General features: G+C 45.7%; 1 protein-coding gene across 4 annotated transcripts in view; it reads left to right on the top strand.

The window, feature by feature from the left end:
• The window catches only part of GLB1L2 (galactosidase beta 1 like 2), a 63,004-nt gene that overhangs the window by 15,615 nt on the left and 24,149 nt on the right, over nt 1-23,240 (top strand). For all 4 annotated transcript variants that reach the window (XM_053366386.1, XM_053366387.1, XM_053366388.1 and 1 more), the window contains 5 exons: nt 2,283-2,378; nt 4,817-4,925; nt 6,687-6,779; nt 14,804-14,885; nt 22,471-22,535. In XM_053366386.1, the coding sequence (XP_053222361.1) occupies nt 2,283-2,378; nt 4,817-4,925; nt 6,687-6,779; nt 14,804-14,885; nt 22,471-22,535 (445 nt within the window). The remainder of the gene's footprint in view (nt 1-2,282; nt 2,379-4,816; nt 4,926-6,686; nt 6,780-14,803; nt 14,886-22,470; nt 22,536-23,240) is intronic.

Here is a 23,240-nt window from a genome sequence, read left to right on the forward strand (position 1 = left end):
TCAAAGCTCAATTTGTGAAGACACAAATTAAGCTGAGAGGAAGGATCTTCAGGGAGCAGTATGAATAGTTTCCCTCAAGCTCTATGAGTTAAAGATGAGTTACTAAGGAGATTCCTGCCCTGCAATTCTGCAGGCTTATGCCCTGCATAGCAATCTTTTGTTTCTCCACTCCATTTGACAATAAAGCTTGTTCAGAGTCTGCCAACCCTATCCATAAGGGACTGAGTAAGAGGAAGAAAGATATGGTGAGTCAGCATTTGTTAATAACAGGTGCTGAATTGTCTCCATGACGGATAAAGCCTGCTTAAGGCTCTGTGTTCATTCCTTCCCAGCTCAGACCAAAGCTGCATCTACCTCAAATCTTTTTACATTTTTAAAAATTAACTTAATTTTCTTTACAATCACAAATAATAAATTATAATTTAATCCTTTTTTAAAGCTCCTATTCATTCCATGTGTAATATCTAGCAGTAGTCATAGAATATCCAGCAGTCGTAATAGAGTATTACTCTTAAGTAACATGAGCCCTCCACTGTCACCGGAATGTGACTTGGTTGGATATCACTATGTATTTCCCAAATTATAATCTGTACGATTTCATATAGTTTTGCAACATTTCAGTTAAGCCTCTTACACCTTTTGAAGGGTGCAGTCTAACGTGTCAAAAATTAATAAAGGTTTCCAAGTTCTCTATAAATTTATTATGGCATTCTCAGATGGCTTTGGTTTCCATTCAGCCATTGCAGGAATCTTGGGCTGTTTCTTATGTTAGCCAGGCTAGGATGCTTACAAAGGATGTATTAAAATACCGCAGGATACAGCAGGAGGTATTCAGTGCCTTCCTTCTGTTAGTGCAAGTGCAGTGGTACCTTGGTTGTCAAATGGCTTGGCTTCCGAACAAATCTGCTCTTGAACAGTGCAAACCTGGAAGTAAGTTTGCGAACTTTTTTTGGAAGCTGAACGTCCAACGCAATTTCTGTGGCTTCCGACTGAGTGCAGGAAGCTCCTACTGCCAATTGGAAGCCTCACCTTGGTTTTCAAACTGTTCCGGGAGTTGAACACCTCCCAGAACGGATTAAGTTTGACAACCAAGGTACCACTGTATCTACAGTTGTGCAATGGAACTTCCTTCTCCTGCTTCTTTTCCCTGCCCTGCCATATATTCTGTGCCCTCCCCAAATCTTCTACAAAGTGTTGGGGAAAACCCAACAGATTTAGGGGGCATACTGGGGAAGGAAAAATCATTGTAACAGAGAAACATATCTGGGGCTACTTTGGATAGAAGCCCAAGAATAGAATGCTTCAGTCCTCATTATTTCCAGTTTCTGTCGGTCTGAAATTTTGATTGCATCCTTGGCAAGAGAAGGTCCACATGGCTGACGACTGATACTCCCAACTTTGAGTGACTGCTGTAGGCTGAACTGAGTCCATGGCGTACAGCTTGTATCATTGTTTTGCAGTTGGCCCAAGTCACAGGTGATGTTCTAGGGGATGTGACCTTCCATCACATCAATGGCTCCAGACCTGGGATGTGGTTGTGGCAGTGTGGTAAAAAAATCTGGGGAGAAACAGAGATTTGAGCATGCAGTTAAAGTGTGACAAAACCATCAGATGGCTGTACTTGCACCATATTTCCTGTCTACTCTTTTGTTTCTTTTCCAAGCTAAAGTGTTTGGGAAAGGGGTCTTCTCTTGCATTTGAGCTCCCAAGGCATTTGGCTGGCCTTTTCTAGAGGCAGAATGCAAAACATATGGGCTCATCTGATGGTTGATGTCCGGCAAGCATAAACTGCTGCTGTTCATTTGCAGTTTAACTACATTTTAATGTGCTAAGCATCTAAGGGATTTTGTGGTAGTAGTGAAGCCTTGGGCTGTAATTGGCTGAGATGCTCCAATGTCACAGACAAACTGGCCAGTGGGAAGAGAGGCAAAGACAAGCATAAAGTTTTGAAATGTAGTGGGCTAGCAGCTATAATAGACTTTAGATGGGAGAAGAGGAAGTCATTAGAAAGAAGGGGAAGAAGAAAAAGCAAAGGTGAGAGGGAATGGGAGAGAGAACATGTAGAGAAGGGAGTCGGTGTTGGAGAAACATGGAGTGACGTTCTCATATATTGATTTGAAGCAACCAGTTTTAAAAGCCAATGCTTTTATCACTACAGCTTGTGGGATCTTTCTAGATCATTGTTCTCCAGATCTGTATGGTTTGCTAGTTGCTGTTCCTTACAACATCTCCTGACAGCTTTGTGGTTCCCTCACTCTGCCTAACGCTGTTTCCTTCTCCAGGGCTTTCCTTAGGACAGCTGAAGAAGTTGGGCTGTGGGTGATTCTGCGTCCAGGACCTTATATTTGCTCCGAGTGGGACCTTGGTGGTCTGCCAAGGTAAGTCTAGCTAGTTTTGGTTGTCTTTTGGAATGGCAGTCAAACCTGGCTCTGTGGCTCTCAATTCCTACTGCCCACTAGGACTTCAGGGAACAGACTCTTAATTAGGAGAATGTAGAAAGGCTGGTGATTCTGAAATGGCTAGTTGTTGTCCAAAATACAGGGCAGCTGGTTGCTGAAGGCTGGCATAGATGCACGCTTCCCTCCTGTACTTCCCTTGTTGGCCCTGGGAAACTGGGTTTCTACCTCTTATTTTTGAACACCATTTCAATATTTGAACACCATTTCAATAGTAAGAATAATAATAAAGATGGGTAGGAGCAATTTCATGTAGTTACTTCAAATATAGTTTGGTTTTGCATATTTGATCTGAAGAGATTTGCTTTAACTGAATCAGACAGCAGGAGAGACAGGGTACACAAATATTTTAAATAAATAAAAGATGCAGCAGCATGAAAATGGAAATAAATGTCTCATGCCGGTTTACCACAAAGGGGGAGAGAAGGCGTGAGAGCAGAACGAGGGAAGATCCGCTACCGGAAAGGTTCTCTGTGGAGGCTAAACCTCTGGTGGGAAAGATGACTGGAGGAAATAAATAGGTGGGGATCAGCAGCTTATGTCAGCAGCTCCCTCGAGATCTGGTAACCAGGAGAGGATCCCAGCGGCTATGCTGCGCTCTTGAAACCTCTCATTTGCACTCCCGTTTGCATCAACAGGAGGTTCCCATGGGATGAGGTAGGAGATGAAGAAAGTCCACATGCAAAGCAAACCTAGAAAACAGCTCGAGGATGTTAGAGGTTCGCTCCTGCACATGGGGAGGCTGAGAGAGGCGGTGAGAGAGGCACCTTGAGGATAAAGCAGGGCACAGGGTAAAGTCAGCCCAGGGTTCTTTGCTGAATTCCCTGACTTGGTACATAGCAATATTCCTACACACATGGTACTTTATATAGGAAACAGAAACAGAGTCAGAAGGACCTTCAAAGGTCATCTCGTCCAACCCTCTTTCAATGCAGGAAATCTGAACAGTGATGGGGATTTCATGCATCAGCAACAGGGTGAATGGACTAGCTGATTTTAAAATAAATACTATTATTACATTTAAATCACATCTTTCCTCCACAGAGTTCAAGGCACTGTGTACAGTTCTCCTCTCCCTCACCCTCGTAATAAAGCATGCAAGTTTTGCAGACTTATACCAAAAACCCACAAAGTGTCATATGCGTGGCAATTATTGCTTTGCACCCTTTATTATTTTGCAGAGAAGAGAGGAGGAAAATGCTTAGTGTTCAGAGCAAGGCATTTTTTCTTTCCTCTTTTTGATGCAAAGTGTGAACAAATGCGCCTTGTTTGCGCTGCCTCCTCTTATGGGTGCCTATACCCATTTTCTCTGGAACGCTATCAACTGCTTTTGTGCATAATGCTGGCGGGGGGAGGGGGGTTGCAAATTCTTTCCCTGTGAATAACTGAAACCAGAAGACTCCACGAACAAATGTTCCTTTTATTCCTGGTAGTAACAGGAACACTCTGACATTAGACTCCTTCCTACTGACTCCACTCTGCATCAGCTCATCTACTGTCGCATCCCCATTCCTGCCCCCTGCCCAATCCCACTGCCTCGTCCTCCACTAATTCTTGTCTCCATGACTCTCATTGTGTTTCTAACAATACCTGTGACAACCGTTCCTTCTCCATTCCTCAGACCTACCTCCTCTACATTCTAAAAGGGTTCGTAAGGAGGATGGAACCTCCAAACTGCCTTTCATAAGGAAGCCTTTCCCCAACCCAGTGCCCTTTGGATGTTGTTGGACTACAACTCCCATCACCCCAACCCTTGGCCATGCAGGCTGGGGCTGATGGGAGTTGGAGTCTGACAACATCCAAAGGATACCAGGATAGGGCTGGGAATCCTTGCCATTCCCAGCCCCTCTCCCCTGAACTACCAACCCCAGGGCTCAGTGGGGAGAGAAGATAACTGTTAAACCTATTTAGATTCTGCAGTACAAAGATACCTTAAGTCACAGGAAGGCTAGCAGTTTTCAAATATTCTTAATTTCCCCCACTTGGACCTGCTCCACTCATTCCCTGTTAGGGAAAAAGCCAGGATATCAATAAATATTAAATAGTAATAATTTAAACACATATCTATCCCTTCGTGCTCCAACCCACCTGCATCTGATCTTCCCCAGCATGCCACCTCCTGCTTCCAACATTCCACTTGTGCTCTCCATCCTTAACTTTAACAACCTGTCCCTCTTCTGCGCTCTAGCTTGTAGAGCAGAGGTGGGGAACCTTAGGCCTGGGGACCGAATGTGGCCTAGCCTGCTTTTGGGCTTCCCAAAGATACCTGAATGGCCTGGGGAGGAACAGATGTTCCTTTGGTCTGATCCAGCACGGCTCTTCTTACCTTCTCACAAGCTCTGGTCCTTTTCCCTCCATAGCTGGTTGCTCCAAGACCCCGAAATGCAACTGAGGACAACGTACAAAGGCTTCACAGAGGCCGTGGATGACTACTTTGATCGCCTGATGCGCGAGGTAGTCCATCTTCAGGTAAATCAGATCATGGGTTACGCTGCTGCTGCTAAGCCACTTGCGTTTTTAGACTAGGGTTACCAGGGTTGGTGCCAAGTCAGGGGTAGCCCTTGTGGGGTGGGCTGACCTGGAAACAGTGATTGGGGTATGGGAAGCTGCCTCTGCCATTCTGGTTTTCTGGCTATGCTCAGAAACAGCCTTCCCTAACCTGGTGTTCTCCAGACCTTTTGGACTGGAACCCCCACCAGCCTCAACAAACACAGCCCGTGGTCAAGGATGATGGGAGTTGTAGTCCAACAGCCCCTGGCTGGCACCAGTTTGGTAAAGGCTACTCTAGGGCGATGCTGCGTCAGGCATTCTGGGGTATTGTGCAGAGATCAAAAGGCAGCTGCTTCCCAGCTGCTTCCACCATAGTAAGCCATGGGAGCAAACAGCATAAGCAAGGTTGTCCTAAAGTTCTGCGTTGTTCTGTGCTGAAACGCCTTTGCAGTCAATGCAACTGTGCTACCTATATGTTTATTATTGTGCAATAACTTCTAAATGTGCAATGCCCTGTGATGCTTTTATTTTTCTTCATAACCTGCATTTCTCACACTTGGAGAACCTTGGCTGGGGGAATATGATTTTTCCAAAGCTACTGTAGGTGTTCATAGCTGAGCTGAAAGATTGTACAACTTTTGCTGTAACTGCTTTCATGTACTGTTCATGTGAAGTAGGTAGTTAATTCATGGACATCTAGAGGCAGAGCACAGGCAACTTGCCCTGTGCCGACAGGGTAGGAACAAGAGCATGGTTTCATTCCTAGATAATCACCTGATGCCCCTTTCACACAAGTAAGATGTGAAGGAGGCTGCACAGAAGCTTCATTTGTGTAGGACTTTAATTTCTTCATTCTCACAACAAGCCTGGGAGGTAGCCAAGCACTTTGTACTCCTCTGTGCATTAAACTCAGCAGCCCAGCAGGGGAGACTGTTAAGGGAGTCTCATTCGTTTGCAGATAGGGAACCAAGACAGAGATACAGTTGATCATTCCACAATTATCTATCATTCATGGCAGAGAGCCAGCTTACACATTCAGGAAAGGCATGTAGTGCAGCTCTTCTGTGACACACCACTTGAGCATGGCATGTTTGGATTTTTCCTGTGTCTAAAGTTCTTTGCATGTGGAAGGTAATACAAAGAGGATGCACTTCTCTGGGATGTGTGTGTGTGTGCGCTTGTGTGTTCAAGGAGGGTTTTTGTGACTTAAGGAGTGTTCAGATACACATTTTCCTCCTCTAATCTGTAGTGGTGCAGAACCAGGGGGACTTTCCCAGACTGGCCCTGGAAGTCGTGGTTTGAAGTTCCAGTTCAGAGCCAATCTAGCCAATGGATCAAACCAATAAGCAAGGTCCTTAACAGTTATCTGCAAGTTCTCTTTCTCAATAAATCTTTATAGTTGAATTAGACCCACCAGAGACAGATGGATACCTTATGCCAGGCTTCCTCAATCTCAGCCCTCCAGATGTTTTTGGCTTACAACTCCCATGATCCCTAGCTAGCAGGGATGATGGGAACTGTAGTCTCAAAACATCTGGAGGGCCAAGGTTGAGGAAGCCTGCCTTATGCCAAGGGTAGCCAACATGATGGCCTCCAGATGCTGTTGGACTCCACCTCCTGTCGGCTCCAGCCGGAATGGCCAGTAGTCAGGGATGATGGGAGTTGTGGTCAAAGAACATCTGGAGGACACCATGTTGGCTACCTCTGTCTTATGTGTTCTCTCCTCCACTCTTTTGGTAGTACAAGAATGGAGGACCAATCATTGCCATCCAAGTAGAGAATGAATATGGCTCCTATGCTGAAGACCCAGATTACATGATGTACATCAAACAGGTAAAGTGCTCCCTCTGCCTCATTTTTATTTGTGTTTTTAATGTTCCTGCCTGTACTGTGAACCACCCTGAGATCTACAAGTACATAGGGTGGTATACAATTGTTAATAATAACAACACATAATAAATAGTAATACATTGTGCCTTCTCATCTCTCTCTCTTTCTCTCCCCTCCCTCCCTTTCTTTCTTCCTCTGTGCTTTGCAAACATGAGCTGAAAAATTAGACACTTTGGCTATCGCCTCCCCATCTCTGCCATTAGTCCTGCCTGATTCACTTCAATCCTTTCCTTTATCCTCTTTCCTCCTAAATAAGTGATACAGGGTTGCAGCTGTATTGCTATACACCAGGGGTGAGGAACCTCATGCCTGGGGGTCAAAGGTGCCGTCCACCCTCTGTATCTGGCCCTTAGAACTCTCCCCATGTCACACCCTTCAATGGATCTGCTTTGAACCCTGAATGAACTTGCCTGGCTGGAGTGTGGCCTTGAACTTCGATAATGCCTCTTGCTTGTCTGGATGGAGGGTAGAGAAGTAGACTTGCCCACCACTGCCATGTGGCCCTCGGAATATTGCCTAGAAGGGAATGTGGCCCTTGGACTGAAAAGGGTTCTCTTGCTATATACATTTATCTGTTGAACTTACTTCTGAGTAAGCACGGGTAAGGTTTCACTGTGAACTTGCTATGGAGCAAAGGAGGGTGAGGAGTCCTGTGGCATTCCAGGTATTAATGGAAGTATTTGCATTGAAAATAATACATTTTCTAAACAAATAGTGATATTGTGTTGAATTAAATCAGGGTGCCTTTTAAATCAAACAGAAGTATTATTTTTTTAGTGACTAAACTATCCAACTGTGTTGTAACCCCCAAAATAACAGAGCTAATTTTATTTTTTAAATGTCTGTGCTGCCTCTCCGTCAATTTGAGATGGCTCACAGCCATCCATTTTAAATGCAGTGCTAATACAGTCAACACAATGGAACAATTCAAATACAGTGTGTGTGTGTGGCCAGGGGAAGCTGCTGTAGCACAAGGCATTCCCCCCACTTCATTTATCCTAGTTGGTATCTGTACTGGATTTGAATCAATTTTACGTATGTGTTATTGATGCGTGTGTAAGATAAAGGTAAAGGGACCCCTGACCATTAGGTCCAGTCGTGGCCGACTCTGGGGTTGCGGTGCTCATCTCGCTTTATTGGCCAAGGGAGCCAGCGTACAGCTTCCGGGTCATGTGGCCAGCATGACTAAGCCGCTTCTGGTGAACCAGAGCAGTGCACGGAAACGCCGTTTACCTTCCCGCTGGAGCGGTACCTATTTATCTACTTGCACTTTGACGTGCTTTCAAACTGCTAGGTTGGCAGGAGCAGGGACCGAGCAACGGGAGCTCACCCCGTCGCGGGGATTCGAACCGCCGACCTTCTGATCAGCAAGTCCTAGATGTGTGTAACAACTTGTGTATATATAAAATGTGTGCGTGTAGCAACTTGGGACCAGTTGACCTACAAAATTGCCTATGCCATATGTGCCCACTTGGTGGAATTGGCACTTCTGCAGGTGCCTAATTATACTCCTTCCACATTTGTAAGAACTCAGTCATTTAATGCGGCAGCAGCTGCACTTTGGAACTCCCTGCCCATTGAGATCAAGCAGGCTCCTTCACTGCTCTCTTTTCTGCACCTGCTAAAAGCATTATTGTTTAGACAAGTCTACTCAGATGCTTAGAAATTTTATTTTGTTTAGTATTTTAACTTGTATGTTTTAAAGCAGGGATGTGAATTTTTCTTGGATTTTCTTGTTTTATCTTCTTGTAAATCGCTTTGAGGTTTCTTGCAGTCGAGTGGTGTATAAACTTTATGAAACAAATGTACATACACGTGTCTTAGGTGTTTTTCGATATGCAATTGTTCTGTGGATGTTTTTATTGCACTTTAAATTGCTTTGGGATGTCTCATGGGTTGTGATTTATAAATGGAAATAAATGACAATAGTACTGAAAGTTAGAACATGGGGAGCCCACAAAGTCCAAGTAGAACAGAAGAAAAGGGGTGGATAAGCCCCTTATTTAAGAGACTTTGTATAGTGGATGCATCCCCCGCTTCCCTTCCTGAGAGCAGAAAGCAGTGAAATGAGCGTTTGGCACTGTGGACAAACTTAGGGCTTTTGCTTGCGAGAGATTATTTTGCCTGTCAGACCTAGACTGCCTTGTAAACCCCTGTAATCTGAAGCTCAGCCCAGGGCAGGCTAATTTTACTAATGCTTCCCTCTGTTGCCTCGTCCAGCACGGATCTTTCTACAGGCCCTGCCTGCAATCTGGGCAAGCACCGGAGTTGGCAGGCACCCAGAGAAGACCATTTTTAGCTTGGCAAATCCTCTCTGAGCCGCACCCAGCTTTCTCTCTTCGACTGGCTCCGATGCAGCACCGCAGCAGAAGGTTAATTGCCAGAGGCCTTGTTAAGGTCACTGCCAGTTTTTTTATTTTATTTTATTTCTTTACCGAGCATTGTCTCAGGGAAACAATGGCTGCTTTGGGCGCGAGAGAGCTGCTCAAGGGAGCTGTCTGCTGAACATCCTGCCATTGTCGTAAAGCAGAAGCAGCTTAGGCCTGTCTGATATTGTTACCCTGAGCGAGGTGGGATGAAGGCAGCTCATTCTGTGCCCTTCAGTTCCATAATCCATGGACAAAGACCACAAAAAAAGGAAACACTGCTTAGCTCTAAGAAACTTGAATGCAAAAAAAGGGGGGGCAGTATGGTATAAGTCAATACAATAATGATAGTTTCACATTAAAATACAGTGAATCATAGCTATTCAATTACTTATGTATTGACTGCCAGTCCTCATTAGCAGAATCAGTTTTGACATCCCTTGTGTGTTTTGACTCTGATGGTCTTCCTCAGAGGTGTACTCAGTGGCAACCCTTTTGAGCAGGGACCACCAACGTGGTGCCCTCCAGATGTTGTTGAATAACAGCTCCCATCACCTCTGATCATCAGTCATGCTGGCTGGAGCTGATGGCAGTTGGAGCCCAACCATGGGAGGCCACCATGCTGGCTACTCCTGATTTTGTGTGACCACCTTTTCATCTCCAGACTTGCCAGCTGCCCCAAAGACATCTGTTACCTTAAAGAGATGCGACCTCTTGATACATTTTCCCATTCCGGAGTCCTTTGGACCTCTGATATTTCCCTCCTGTTCAGTGTCCCATTTAACAGTCTTTCCCCTATGTTCTGCAGCAGCGGATCCACGTTTCCTGTTGCATCACATGTCAAAAGGCTGTTAAACTAGAACTCATCCTTGGAACAAGTGGGAGCCGCAGCCAATCCTGGTCTCCTAATAAGTGCATGTACACACAGGTTCCACTATCCAAACACACATTATACAAAAATTCACTTATCCAAACACAAGGAAATAGTACCTGCAGATCTCACAATACACGCCGCAGATTCAGATATCCAAACAGCCAGACTTGCATGTAGTGCTGTAAACAAACAAGCAGCCTTAAACAAGCCTTACATTTTGTATTTTGCTGGTCTACGGCAGCTGTGGTGAAAGGGAGGGAGGGAGAAGGAGAGCTAGGATGAATAAGAGTGCATTTTTCCTTCCTTGTTTGCTTTTTGCAAGGTTTCAGATGGTTTTCCTGGGTTTTTTCAACATTTTCCAGCCTAAATTCCATAGTCAGGAATGCATTAGAAATTTCCCCATTGAAATCAAGGGAAATTGTCAGCTCCTTATGTGAACTGTTGTACACACACACACACACATAATGCAATGCGTGAATCAGCCTTCACAGATTCAGCCTACTAAAATCCTGGGGTTTTAGTATCTTCCCTCCTGACCAGCTTAGGTGTCGTAACACTAAAAGGCCCCTGGCCAATTAGATCTGGTTGAAATCACCTTCTCTCTCCCTCCCAACTAGACAGTCTGCAGGCATTCAGCCAAGGAGTCACACAGCGAGGCTCCTAATCCTCTTTCTTGTAATTCCACCATTGTCTGACTGCAGATGGGGAAAGTTGCATAGGAGTGATGTGGCTCCCAATCTCTCCCACTCAGCATCGGAGGCTGGTACATCCTATATCCTATTTTGTTCACAGCTGGAGGAAGGAGAGACCTTAATTGAGATGGCTCCTCTGCTGTAGAACTGCAGGTTGTTGCCTGTGGTTCATAGGTCCATAGGTCCATAGTTGAAGACTGGTGACCCAGCATGTAAACACTTTGCCTGAAATGACCAATCAAAGTCTTTTTGGTGTTCATGGAGATGTCTATCCCTGCCTTCTCTCTCTCTCTCTCTCTCTCTCTCTCTCTCTCTCTCTCTCTCTCTCTCTGCTTGCATGGAGCTAAATAGTGATGAAGGGTCTGTCAGTTTTGGTTCTCTTGGTTTCTCATCCTCCCCCCCCCTTTAAATTCAGTTCCCCGCATTTCTGTAGCAATTTGTTTGTGTATTTTTTTTAAAAAAGAAACACCCATGAAGATTCACCAGCATTTTAATGCACATTTCTCTAAATAAACACATTTTTGTATGCGGTCTTCGCTAACACACACATTTTTGCAAACCATTTCCACTAATCTTATGCATTTTTGTATTTTATTTTCAGTAATATATCTTCATTTTCATGTGCTCATCCCCTAATACATGCATTTTTTGGCTGGAGAACTGCATCATAACATTTGTACAAGTGCAAATTTTGAAGGATGGCTGTGCTTTGGTTCTCAAATTATTTGCCTTTAAATCTTTTTGTAAACTGCTTTGAGGTTTTTTAACAATCAAGCGTTGTAGACATTTTATGAAATAATTAAATAACAATAAATGTGAACTAAACTGAGCTCCTCCCCCATTCCTCCCACATGGTGGGCAAAAGAGCATTCATCTGAACACAGCAGCATGCTGTGTCTGCACCAGGCATTTTTCACATAATCTGGTCCCGATATTCTCAGTTTCTGGATCTCTTGGCTTCTCTCTAGCTGAGATCTCTTGCTGCCACCTACACCTTGCAGAAGATACGTGAGCAAGCATTCAAATCAACTTCCCAATATGTTGATTAGAGCATGCACACACCTGGGCCCTCTTGCCTGTTCCTATTTTTGTTTTCCTTGCATCGCCTTGCAAGCCAAGTATGTGTTGAAGCCTACAGCTCTTTACTCCCGATAATGACATGAATACAACACTCCTGTGTGTTAATGCTTCACTTCTTTTAACTAACAGAATTTGCTTATGGCTATATCTTATTGTGAGCCCTGCAAGACATGCTCGCTGCTGATCTGGTCCATGCCTACCTGGCCTGAGAGGGCAGGGCCCTTGGCTGACTCCAACTACAAGGGATGCTTCTGCAGTTCAGGATGTCTAGAGACCATCAAGGATGGGATATTGCTTAGAGGTTATTGCTTGGAGTCAGAATTTATTCTTGGGGTTGCATTTATTTCGCTATTTATCTTGACTATGTTCTTGCATTTGTATTGTTAGACTTTTATTACAGTTATCAGCGGATTGTTTAATTTTGCTGTGCATTTATTCATGTGAAATGTTTTCCTTAATTTATTGTTTATACGACTAATTAAATTTTGCTGTGTCTTTTAACTGAAAATGTAAAACTTTTTGATGTGAGCCCCCTTGAGCAGGGCTTACTATATCTCACTTTAGCTTCACAATAACAACCCTGTGAGGTGGGCCTGGCTCAGGTAGCAGCCCGCTTCACATGTCACGTTAAGCTATAGTGTAAAACAAACTATGGTTTAATGTGTATGAGCAGTGTGGTGCTCAAAAGTCCCAGAGCCATTCCACCCCCACTTCTGCTGTGGCTGCACTGCAGTCAAAACAAAACAGAGCCTGGTTTGTACTGTCTGAACTTGGCCTTGTGGTTTGTTTCGGTCAAACTATGAGTGTTATCTATGGTTTGTTATCAGGCAAAGCAAACAATCAGGTTCAGGTATGTGAACCTAAGTCTGCCAAGCCAAGGGCCACCTTGCTAACTACAATGTTATTATGTGGCTTTCAGCTGAGTCTGATAGATTGGATATTATGCTGTGTATGTGCTCAACACAGCTGTCTGCATTTTTGGACTCTCCTAGGGGCTGTGACTATGAGAAACCCTATTACAACCTCTAGCACCAAGATTTGCCACTCCACCATTGGCTGTACCTCAGTGGTTTCCAGTCTGTGTTCCAAGAGGCCCAGCTAGCTGCAAACCCCTCCCCGTAGATCATTTTACAGCACAGCCCTATGCATGCCTACTTTGACATACGTCCCACTGAGTGCAAAGGGTTGCATACAGCATTAGTTTCTCACCCCCTCTTTCAACTGCATTCCCCTTGCAGATCAGGGTAGAAAGATTCTCTCTCTCCCCTCCCTCTGTGTTAAATGCCCCTGATGGGCCACGTTCCTATTTAGGAGATTTAATAGCTGGGTCAACCTGACTCAACCACCATGGGTTCCATGATCCTTGCGAGATGACATGGAGGAACTTGGTGTTTGCTCACTAATGCACCCCCTCAGCCATTTCTTTCTTTGGAACAAAGTGGTGCAATGCAGCAAATATGCAAAGGACTCCTCCCGTGGCAGCAGGTGGATGCTTCACTTGATTTTAAGCCTGGAGGCTGAGTGGTGTGCAATATAAGCTGCTCGGATGAGGTGGGAGCCTGGTGCTTTAGCACAGAGCCAGCAGCTTTTGTTGTGACTTTACGTTGTGTGATGCTCTCACCCTCATACCTGCAGAAAATAATAATGAACTTGAGTGTCAGGTTGCCCAGAACTTCATTGAAAGTGTGGGCGGATTAAATTGGTACAAATCAGTGGTTGTTAGCAGCCTTCCCCAGCCTGGCAATCTCTAGAAGGTTTGGAGTACAAGTCTTATCAGCCAGCTGGGGCTGATGAGTTTGCACTTTGACAGCATCTGGAGGGCACCAAGTTGGAGAAGGCTGGTATATTGGCAGCCATATAATGGTCACCTATTAGGATAACAATGGAGTCTGTTTGCACAGGAGCAGATTGTTCTTTAGAAGTTGCAGATATCATCTTGACTCAATATGTTGTAATCCCCTAGTGAAAATTAAAAGCTATACTAATCCTGTATCAGCTGTCTGGTGTTAGCAAGTTTTCTTTTTGTATTCTTATGTTAAGTATGTGTGTATTTGCTTTCGTAAGTATATAAGAAGGTGGCACTGAAGTTGTGTGTGTGTGTGAGAGAGAGAGCAACATCAGCACCAGTGATGGGCACAATTTGGAGGCCGAGGTATCAGTATCTCTTGCTCAACAGAGAATGCCCTGCCTGCAATGTTGGCCAGGGCCAGTGGGGTGGGGCAGCAGAAGCTCAGAAGGAACCTCCGATCCTGACACTTGTTAAGAAACTTATCAAATGTCAAAGAATCTTAACTTGTTTTTATGCACATCTGGGCAAAATGTGACACACTCAGTTTAGAGCTGCAGGTTTAAGCAAGTGTATGAAGTGATTGGGTAAAAGACATACATTTTTCCTTAAATGAGCTTTGGTCATATGAAAGAGTTTAAAATGGTCATAAATATTCAGATGCCAGAAAATTTGGCTATGCTGGTCCACTGATAATATAAACCACTCATTCTTTTTAATGTCTTTCCCCCTATATCATTTATTACTACTGTACTACTACTACTACTACTACTATTATGGCTTGGGTCCTCAAAAGCAGGAATTGGCCCGGGTGTCTCAGGATCTCTGGTGGGTGCCTGCCACCTACGGCAACTAACGCCAGGGACTTGGAATCAGAGTCCCGTTCAGCTCCAGGGTCAGCAACACCAAGAGTCCTGGCCTGCCCTCCAACCTGAGCTCAGAAGAAACCCTGCTGGATCTGACCAAAGGCCTTACCTAGTCTAGCGTTCTGTTCCGAAACAGATGCCCATGCTGTTGTTCCCCAGTGAATGGTATCCGGAATCATACCGTCTCTGATACTGGAAGGTCTATACAGTCATTGCTAGCCTTATCCATCATGAAAGCTCCCTTCTGTAGATCAGTGTTGACTCCCAACATAATGTGTGTGTTTTCTTCCCCTCCTTGTGCAGGCCCTGTTAAAAAGGAAGATTGTGGAGCTGTTGATGACCTCTGACAATAAAGATGGGCTGGCCGCTGGCTTTGTGTCAGGAGGTACGTGGCATTGTGGTGTGTTGGAATGGGTAGACTAGAGCACACCTGGGGTGGGGGCACAAATGGGCCAGCGTATGTTGTGTCAACTGAATCTTTAGCAGAGTCTCCATCCTCAGCCATAGTTAATAGAGCAAGTTCTGCAAATAGGGAATGGGGATCTGATCAAGCTCTCTCTCTCTCTCTTTGTGTGTGTTTGTGTGTTATTAGCAGCTGTGCAGCACTTAGCTATCAATTGCACTTGAGTAGCGGGGATGACTTCATGTGTTACTGTATTATAGGAATGGGGAACTTGGTGGGGAGAAGAGTCTCAATGGCCGGATAGGGAGGTCTGCATTTAACGCCCCCCACCCCCCCGCATGCCTGAGGGTCCCCACTCCTGCTTTGTCTCTTTGGGGTTGGACTGTATATTGCACATGGGGCCTGGGAATGTTTTGGATTTATAGCTCTTTGTGGGGGGCAGGAATCATGTTTTGAGAGTGATGGCCTTTTGCACTTCTTGCTTCAAGGCTGTATAATCCCCGCACTCCAGCTCTCTTGAATTCCACTTTGGCTCACTTTCCAGCTTCCTTCCCCAGCCCTGGATCTCTCAGATACCTCTCTGGTTTTCTCCATCTTCTTCAGCCTCCACTTCTTAGTGTCCTGTGCCTCCTAACTTTGCTTTTTTCAAACTGGCTACATACTGTGTGGTTTTTATTGTTTTACCTCTCCTGGCCATCAGTCTCCTTCACAGTTTCAGCTTTGCTGAATTTCAGAGATCTTCAGTGGGACAGTGCATGTTCCATAAACTTGAGTCTGGTTAGCTGGTGAAAATAAGCTGACACAGCCTTTCTTGCTTCCTGCTTTTGTGGGAATAGGGTGTAAAGGTAAAGGGACCACTGACCATTAGGTCCAGTCGTGACCGACTCTGGGGTTGCGGCGCTCATCTCACTTTATTGGCCGAGGGAGCCGTCGTACAGCTTCCGGGTCATGTGGCCAGCATGACTAAGCCGCTTCTGGTGAACTAGAGCAGTGTATGAAAACACCGTTTACCTTCCCGCCAGAGCAGTACCTATTTATCTATTTGCACTTTGACATGCTTTCGAACTGCTAGGTTGGCAGGAGCAGGGACCGAGCAACGGGAGCTCACCCTGTCGCTGGGATTTGAACCGCCGACCTTCTGAATGGCAAGTCCTAGGCTCTGTGGTTTAACCCACAGCACCACCCATGTCCCTGGGAGGGGGGTGAGGGGGGTGTATCCCAACGGTGTGGCCTAGACATTTGTATAGCTGAGCTCACATTATATGAAGGAACGTGACAGGTTTTTATGGAGTTCTTAAGTTTTGTTTTTGTCAAAGACAGGGTCTAGTCCTTATTGTGGTAGAAGAGGCTTGCAAGCCTCAAGACCCAAGTCAGTGTAAGGCTTAAAAGGCAGAGAGAATTTGCGTATAGCTATTAGGACCCCAATTCTCAATTAGTGGAGTGTGAGCCCCATCCTGCCATCTCAATGCTATGTGCATTGCCTGTTGCCCCCAGTGGCTTCTGACCCTACATTCCCACTGCCCATCTGTACGAAAGCTGAACATATCATTTAAACTTTCTGGCTCTGTAATGTGGGCTTCCATTTTTAAAAAAGGTAGTTATTTATTAAATGTACTTCTCTCCATTAGCATGCTCACAGCACCTAACTCAATCAGAATTGCAGAAACCACTTAACACTAAATCAAATCAAAACGCTAAACGTCTTATGATAACGAGTCATGGCAGTCTGATAGAAGATTGAGAGCCGGCCCCTCTGTCAACAGCTGGCAGTTGCTGATGTTGAGTGGCAGGGCTGGTCCAATGGGAGGCTGTGTGTGGCCCCCTCTGAGGCTTGGCCGTATCACTGTGCCAAAGTGTGTCTCAGAGGTAGACATATTGGAGGCCTCCAGGTGTCATTGGCCTTCACCTCCAATTATCCTGAGCCATTGTATGCCTATGATTTGGACAACTTATTTCTGCTTAAAACAGGGGTGGGGAACCTGTGGCCCTTGAGACTACTGGCCAGGCTGGCTGGGGCTGATGGGAGTTTGGACTTCATCAGCATCTGGAGGGCTGCAAGTCCTCTATCCCTTACCCTTTGGGGAGGAAGCCATTTGAATCATTCAACCATATAGAATAAAGCCTAAGGTTATTTCTGCTCCCCATTCATGCCCCCTTGGAAACTGAGGATCAAGGTGGGTGGCAGTGCTGGGAGTCACTGAGTGGCTGGAGCATATTGGCATTCACTGCCACTGTCTTGTGATTGGCCTAGAAGAATCAGATGAAGGAACAGAGACTTTTTTTCACTGGGTGGGTGGGTGATAAACTACAGTTTCCAGAATTCTTTGGGAGGGGAGCTCCATGCTTTGAATGTGTAGTGTGATACACAACCCTAGTCATGTCATTTGGGCATCCTGGTATTGGGGTTCTGGGAAGCTGGAAGGACATTTTAAGGGGAGTGAAGTGTCTAGTTTTATGAGGACACATCGGGGACAAGAAGGATTAAATTAAATACACTATTTTGGAACATGAATTCTTTTATTATACTGTTACGTTTCAGATAACAAAACTATGGTGTGCATGTGTTTTTAAAGAGTGTGTAATGCTGTCTTATCCAAACACAAGCTGTATCTGCATCTCATGCTGATTCTTAGTGGTGCAACCAAAGTACTCAAAGCCTCTCAGGATTAAGTTTAATGGGCTGAAATGGCTTTTTGTATTTTAAAAATCAAAACTGTTTTCCTTGTGTACAAGCCACTTAGCTGGTTCCCCCTGCTTCCTTTTTTGTAACAACTCAGTGCACCCTTTCATTATTAAATGGGAGCTTAAAAACCAGAAGGCTTAATTAAAGTTGTGCAAGCAAATTGCAGGCTGAGAATGGAACCCCCTCCTTTCACCCCCTCACCCTTTGTTTTAAATGGGTTCTTAAAGCGAAGGCAAAATGCCACTAGGATAGCAAAAGAGGGAAGGTTGTTCATAGAGGTGGAGTTGTAATTTTTTGACTTCCCTCTAGGAAAAGGGCTTGATCTGGTTGTTTATGGTGAGCAGGATAAAATCCTGTGGCCCCCAGCACATTACCCCCAAGGAAGCGTGGCCCTCAACACACAAAAGGTTCTAATTAGGGCTGTCCACAGGTCCCCTGCTCTGATCTGTGGTCCAACCCAATGCTTCAGAGAGGCTCTGCTCCATGGCTGCTCCTGATCCAGGTTCTAAACTGATTTGGAATTTTTTTGGGGGTGGGGGGAAGGAGAAGATGGAAACATGACTTTCCCTTTCTCCCTGGTGCCCCTTGACCATATATTTAAGCAGGGTTTTAACTCCTAATTAAACATGTGGTTTGGTGGATGGAGAAGGAAACACACACAAGGGTGTCTGTGTGTTTCCTTCTCTGCACCCTCCCATCAGAAGATTCCCCCCCCAACAACCTCAGGTTGCTCCAGGTGGACCCGATCCAACCCAGGGCGATCTAGGGCTGCCTCGATGCAATTTGGCTAGATCCCAGGACTCAAATTGACCTGATTCAGTTTTGGGGGCACACCTCTAGTTCTAATATTTTTTTGTGGATGTGAAGATGGCAGTTTGTTTGCTGCTCATTGATCTTTTGCAATTACTCTTTGCTTATATTTGTTAAATAATAACAACAACTTAGCAACTCTTATACAGTACAGTATTTGCCCTTTTAAAATCCAGGTACATACACTGTGTTATTTTATGTGGAAACTGTATTAAATTTTATGTAATTGTTTAAAAATACAAGTACAGGTGGCACAGCCTGTCCCTGGGAATTGGCTAGCATCCTGTTGCATCCCATCCAGGCCTGACACCTTCTTGTGAAATGTCAGAACTTCCCAGCCCTGTCCACATGGGGTCACTCTCTCCCTGCTAGTGGGAGATGGGGATCAGTGGTATGTGTGTGTGTAAGGGGGGAGATCAGTTCAGCTTTGCTCTGCTCCCTGCGCAAATGTGTTTACTGCCTGAGAGCGCACTCGTTTCTCTTGTTTGGAGTTGTCTCCTCCATCGGGCTCATGTGACAAGCGCGCCTTGATCCCAGCTCATGCTTCGGATGTCACAACAATCTGCTCATTAGAGTCAACATGTCAAGTAATCAGGAGTGCGGAATAACTAGGGCTCTGAGTGATGCGGCAGAGGCAAGGTGGCTGTGAGAACACACAAAGAGCGGAGGTAATAAAAAGCATGCTTGGAAGAGGAAAGAAGAGGAGGGTGACTGTCTCTGTTTGCCTGCAGGTGAAAAAAAGACCCTGGCTTTTCTGTCCTCCTGATGATTCCCATTGACGCCGTGGAATTTGCAGACCAGGTCATCTTTTGACAGAGCCCTGAGTTTTTGAAACATAGTTGTCCTAAAAAAATCAGCTTTCTTAACAATCAGCGTTTGCTTGTTTTTTGTTTTATTTGAAGAGCAAGCTGCTAGACCTTTGTAATTTACCTACCCTAGAATACATTTTGTATATATGGAGATATGATGCTGGTTTGTGGATCAGACCTTTAGTTCATCTGGCCGAGTTGCTGTCTATTTCAACTGCCAGTGGTTTGCTCTGTTGGTAGAGCATGATGAGACTCTTAATCTCTGAGCCATGGGTTCGAGCCCCACCAAAATATTCCTGTATTGTAGGCGGTTGGGCTAGACGATCCTTGTGGTCCCCTCCAACTCTGATTCTTTTATCACCACCATAGTGCAAAAGCCCTCTGTGAGGGGGCAGAGCAGTTCTGATCAGGGGTGTAGCTGGAGGCAGGACCTATGATGAATACTGAGGGCCAGGCAGAGAGGTCTGGAGGGCTGCCCATACCTTAGCCCAAGGTCCCCCACCCTTGCTCCATAGTCTCTGCTCAGTTGTGTTTTGCAGCCCTGTTGCATGGAATCTTTTCACTGACGATGCCAGCAATTGAACCTGGAACCTTTTTACATGCAAAACATGTGTCATTTGATGGCCTCCTCCATGTATCGCATCCCACGCATCGTGCATGACTCATTCAAGGTGCACAAAGAGAAGCCGCACACCCTTCCATGAGCCGCTGCCATTGTGCAGCCAATTTGTGGCTGTAAAGCAGATAACACTGGAATCCATTCCCACCAACTTGGATGGCTTTAAAAGAGGATTGGACTAAATCGTGGAGGATAAGGCCTATCAGTGGCTACTAGTCATGATGGCTATAGTCATGATGGCCTCTACTGCCAGAGGCAGGAATGCTTCTGAATGCCAATTGCTGGAAACTGCAGGAGTGGAGAGTGCTGTTGAGTTCAGGTCCTGCTTGTGGGTTGCTGCTTGGCCACTGAGAACAGGATGCTAGACTAGATGGAACACTGGCCTGATCCAGCAAGCTCTTCTCATTATGCATATGGGGCAAGGGCAGTCAAACGTGCGATGAACCCTCCCTTCTCTTTTCCTCCCCGCCCTCCCCTGTGCTTCTAGGAACTGTCACAATTTTGTGGTGGGATTCAATCACATACCAGCAAATTCAGGTTGCCCAATATTTGGTGCTCTTATGAAACAAACCAATTTCTCCACCCAAATCGAATGTTTCATGATAAGAAAAGAGATGGAGAAGTGCGGGGTTCTGCTTGCTTGATGCAAAGTCGTAAAAGCTCCCTGCAGACCTGTCTGAATGAACACTCAGTAAGTGGCCATCTCCACCTGGCTTCCCCACACACCGGTCAACAAACGGGTCTCCTGGAAGCAACCTGGGAGAGCTGGCCAGTTTGTTCCTGTTCCAGTTTTACGTCTGCTTCCTGCTGCTGAGGCTAGGAAGGGCCTCGCCCTTGGAGATGGGCCTCGCCACGGGATGCAACTTCAAATGCTACTGGCGGCTTTGGTGTGCGGCCTTTTATCTCAGCATCCCTAATTGCTCTGCTAGTGCTAATTAAGCCTTGGGACATCCCCTTTTTTCTACAACCACCACCCGGTCTGTGAAGCAGGTTGGGGGGGGTAGTAATACTGCAAGTGTTTGAAGCTAGAATTGTAAGGACTTTAGTGAAAACTCAAAGCAGTTTAATAGTAATTTCCTTTCCATAAATTGAACCCTGGGAAGAGTATTGGGGCCGGGGCCGGGGAGAGGAGAGGAGGAATCTGTAACTGAGATTTGTCAGCACCTTCACCAATAAATTAATAGGATTAGGAGGGGGGTGGGGAGAGGGTAAACTGGATTAAACTGAATTTATTTGGGGGTTTTTTTTTACACATGTATTCTCTCATTCTTCCACCTTGGTACACAAGTCAGCCTACAGGTGGCTCTCAGGCAGTCTCCCATCCAGGCACTGACCAGATCCAAACCTAAGAATCATAGAATCATAGAGTTGGAAGAGACCACAAGGGCCATCGAGTCCAACCCCCTGCCAAGCAGGAAACGCCATCAGAGCACTCCTGACATATGGTTGTCAAGCTTCTGCTTAAAGACCTCCAAAGAAGGAAACTGCACCACACTCCTTGGCAGCAAATTCCACTGTCGAACAGCTTTTACTGTCAGGAAGTTCTTCCTAATGTTTAGGTGGAATCTTCTTTCTTGTAGTTTGGATCCATTGCTCCGTGTCCGCTTCTCTGGAGCAGCAGAAAACAACCTTTCTCCCTCCTCTATGTGACATCCTTTTATATATTTGAACATGGCTGTCATATCACCCCTTAACCTCCTCTTCTCCAGGCTAAACATGCCCAGCTCCCTTAGCCGTTCCTCATAAGGCATTGTTTCCAGGCCTTTGACCATTTTGGTTGCCCTCCTCTGGACACGTTCCAGTTTGTCAGTGTCCTTCTTGAATTGTGGTGCCCAGAACTGGACACAGTACTCCAGGTGAGGTCTGACCAGAGCAGAATACAGTGGCACTATTACTTCCCTTGATCTAGATGCTATACTCCTATTGATGCAGCCCAGAATTGCATTAGCTGCCGCGTCACACTGTTGGCTCATGTCAAGTTTGTGGTCAACCAAGACTCCTAGATCCTTTTCACATGTACTGCTCTCAAGTCAGGTGTCACCCATCTTGTATTTGTGCCTCTCATTTTTTTTGCCCAAGTGCAATACTTTACATTTCTCCCTGTTAAAATTCATCTTGTTTGTTTTTGCCCAGTTCTCTAATCTGTCAAGGTCGTTTTGAAGTGTGATCCTGTCCTCTGGGGTGTTAGCCACCCCTCCCAGTTTGGTGTCATCTGCAAATTTGACCTGCTTAGCTTCACCAGGGCTGTGGCCTCTTGTGCCATTTGATCATAAGTCCCATCTCTCAGGCAAAGCGCATTTCATTCTTGCTTAAAACTCTCCAGTGGGAAGTTCCTACAAGTATAGCATGAGGACTGGCGGCTTGTTGTGTGAAACTGGATACTGCCGATGCTTGTTATCCCCTCAGGCCCAGTGATGGTTCCTGCTCCTGGTTAAACAAGTGCATAATGGCCAACTGATGCATGTGTGAACTGGGTGTGGTTGAAAATGAGCAGGACGCAGCCAGGGCAGAATTCCATCCCACGGTTCATGCCAACCCGAGTGTCTGTGCTAGGCTGGGAGGCATGTTTTGAATCAAAGGGGCATTTGCCGCTATTTGAACCTACCTGAAATCTCCTTATCTTCTTCTGTCTCCCTCCCTGCTTAGCTCTGGCCACTGTTAACTTTCAGAAGATGGACCCGGGTATCCTGTCATACCTTGACACAATGCAGGTAAGTACGAAGCATCCAAAGGGTAGACATGCTGTTCTACTGCCCTTGTATGTGGTGCTTCAGGGCTCTGAAAAAGAGTGCTGGAAAAGCAGGGAGGAAGCCTCCTTGTCTGTGAAAACCTGGCTATTGAGTATACATTGGTACCTTGTTTGTCAAATTTAATCTGTTCTGGGAGTCCATTCGACACTTACTTCCAGGTTTGCGACATTCGGAACCTGGCTGTTTGTCAGTGGTGGTTGCTGTAATAGTCGTGCACTTGGGGGAAGGATAGGACCTACTTACTGCTGACACGCCTTTGCTTGGCCTTCACCAATGTGAGTTCCAAAAGTTCTGTGTATGTGAGTTTGTGTGGTCCCCCCGCCCCGCATGCATGAAATGTACCTCTAAGCCAGAGTTGCCAACATGGTGCCATCCAGGTTTTCTGGAACTACAACTCCCATCTTCCCCAGCTAGCATGGGCAGCGGTCAAGAACGATGGCCGTTTTGGTGCAGCAACCCCTGCTCTAAGCACAGGTGTGTACACACCCACCCACACCCACTCACACCCCTCAATTCCTATCATATGCAAGGTCGCTATCAGGTTGTGCCCTGCAGACTAATGGTCCTGGTAACAGCATACGCATTAGGGTGGCTCAGGCATGTGGGTCGCAAGTGTGTTCAGGCCCCTTCTGAGCAATTTGGACAGCAGAGAGAGGTTCAACCCAT

The sequence above is a fragment of the Podarcis raffonei genome, chromosome 15 (genome assembly GCF_027172205.1).
Source record: "Podarcis raffonei isolate rPodRaf1 chromosome 15, rPodRaf1.pri, whole genome shotgun sequence".
Lineage (NCBI taxonomy): Eukaryota > Metazoa > Chordata > Lepidosauria > Squamata > Lacertidae > Podarcis > Podarcis raffonei.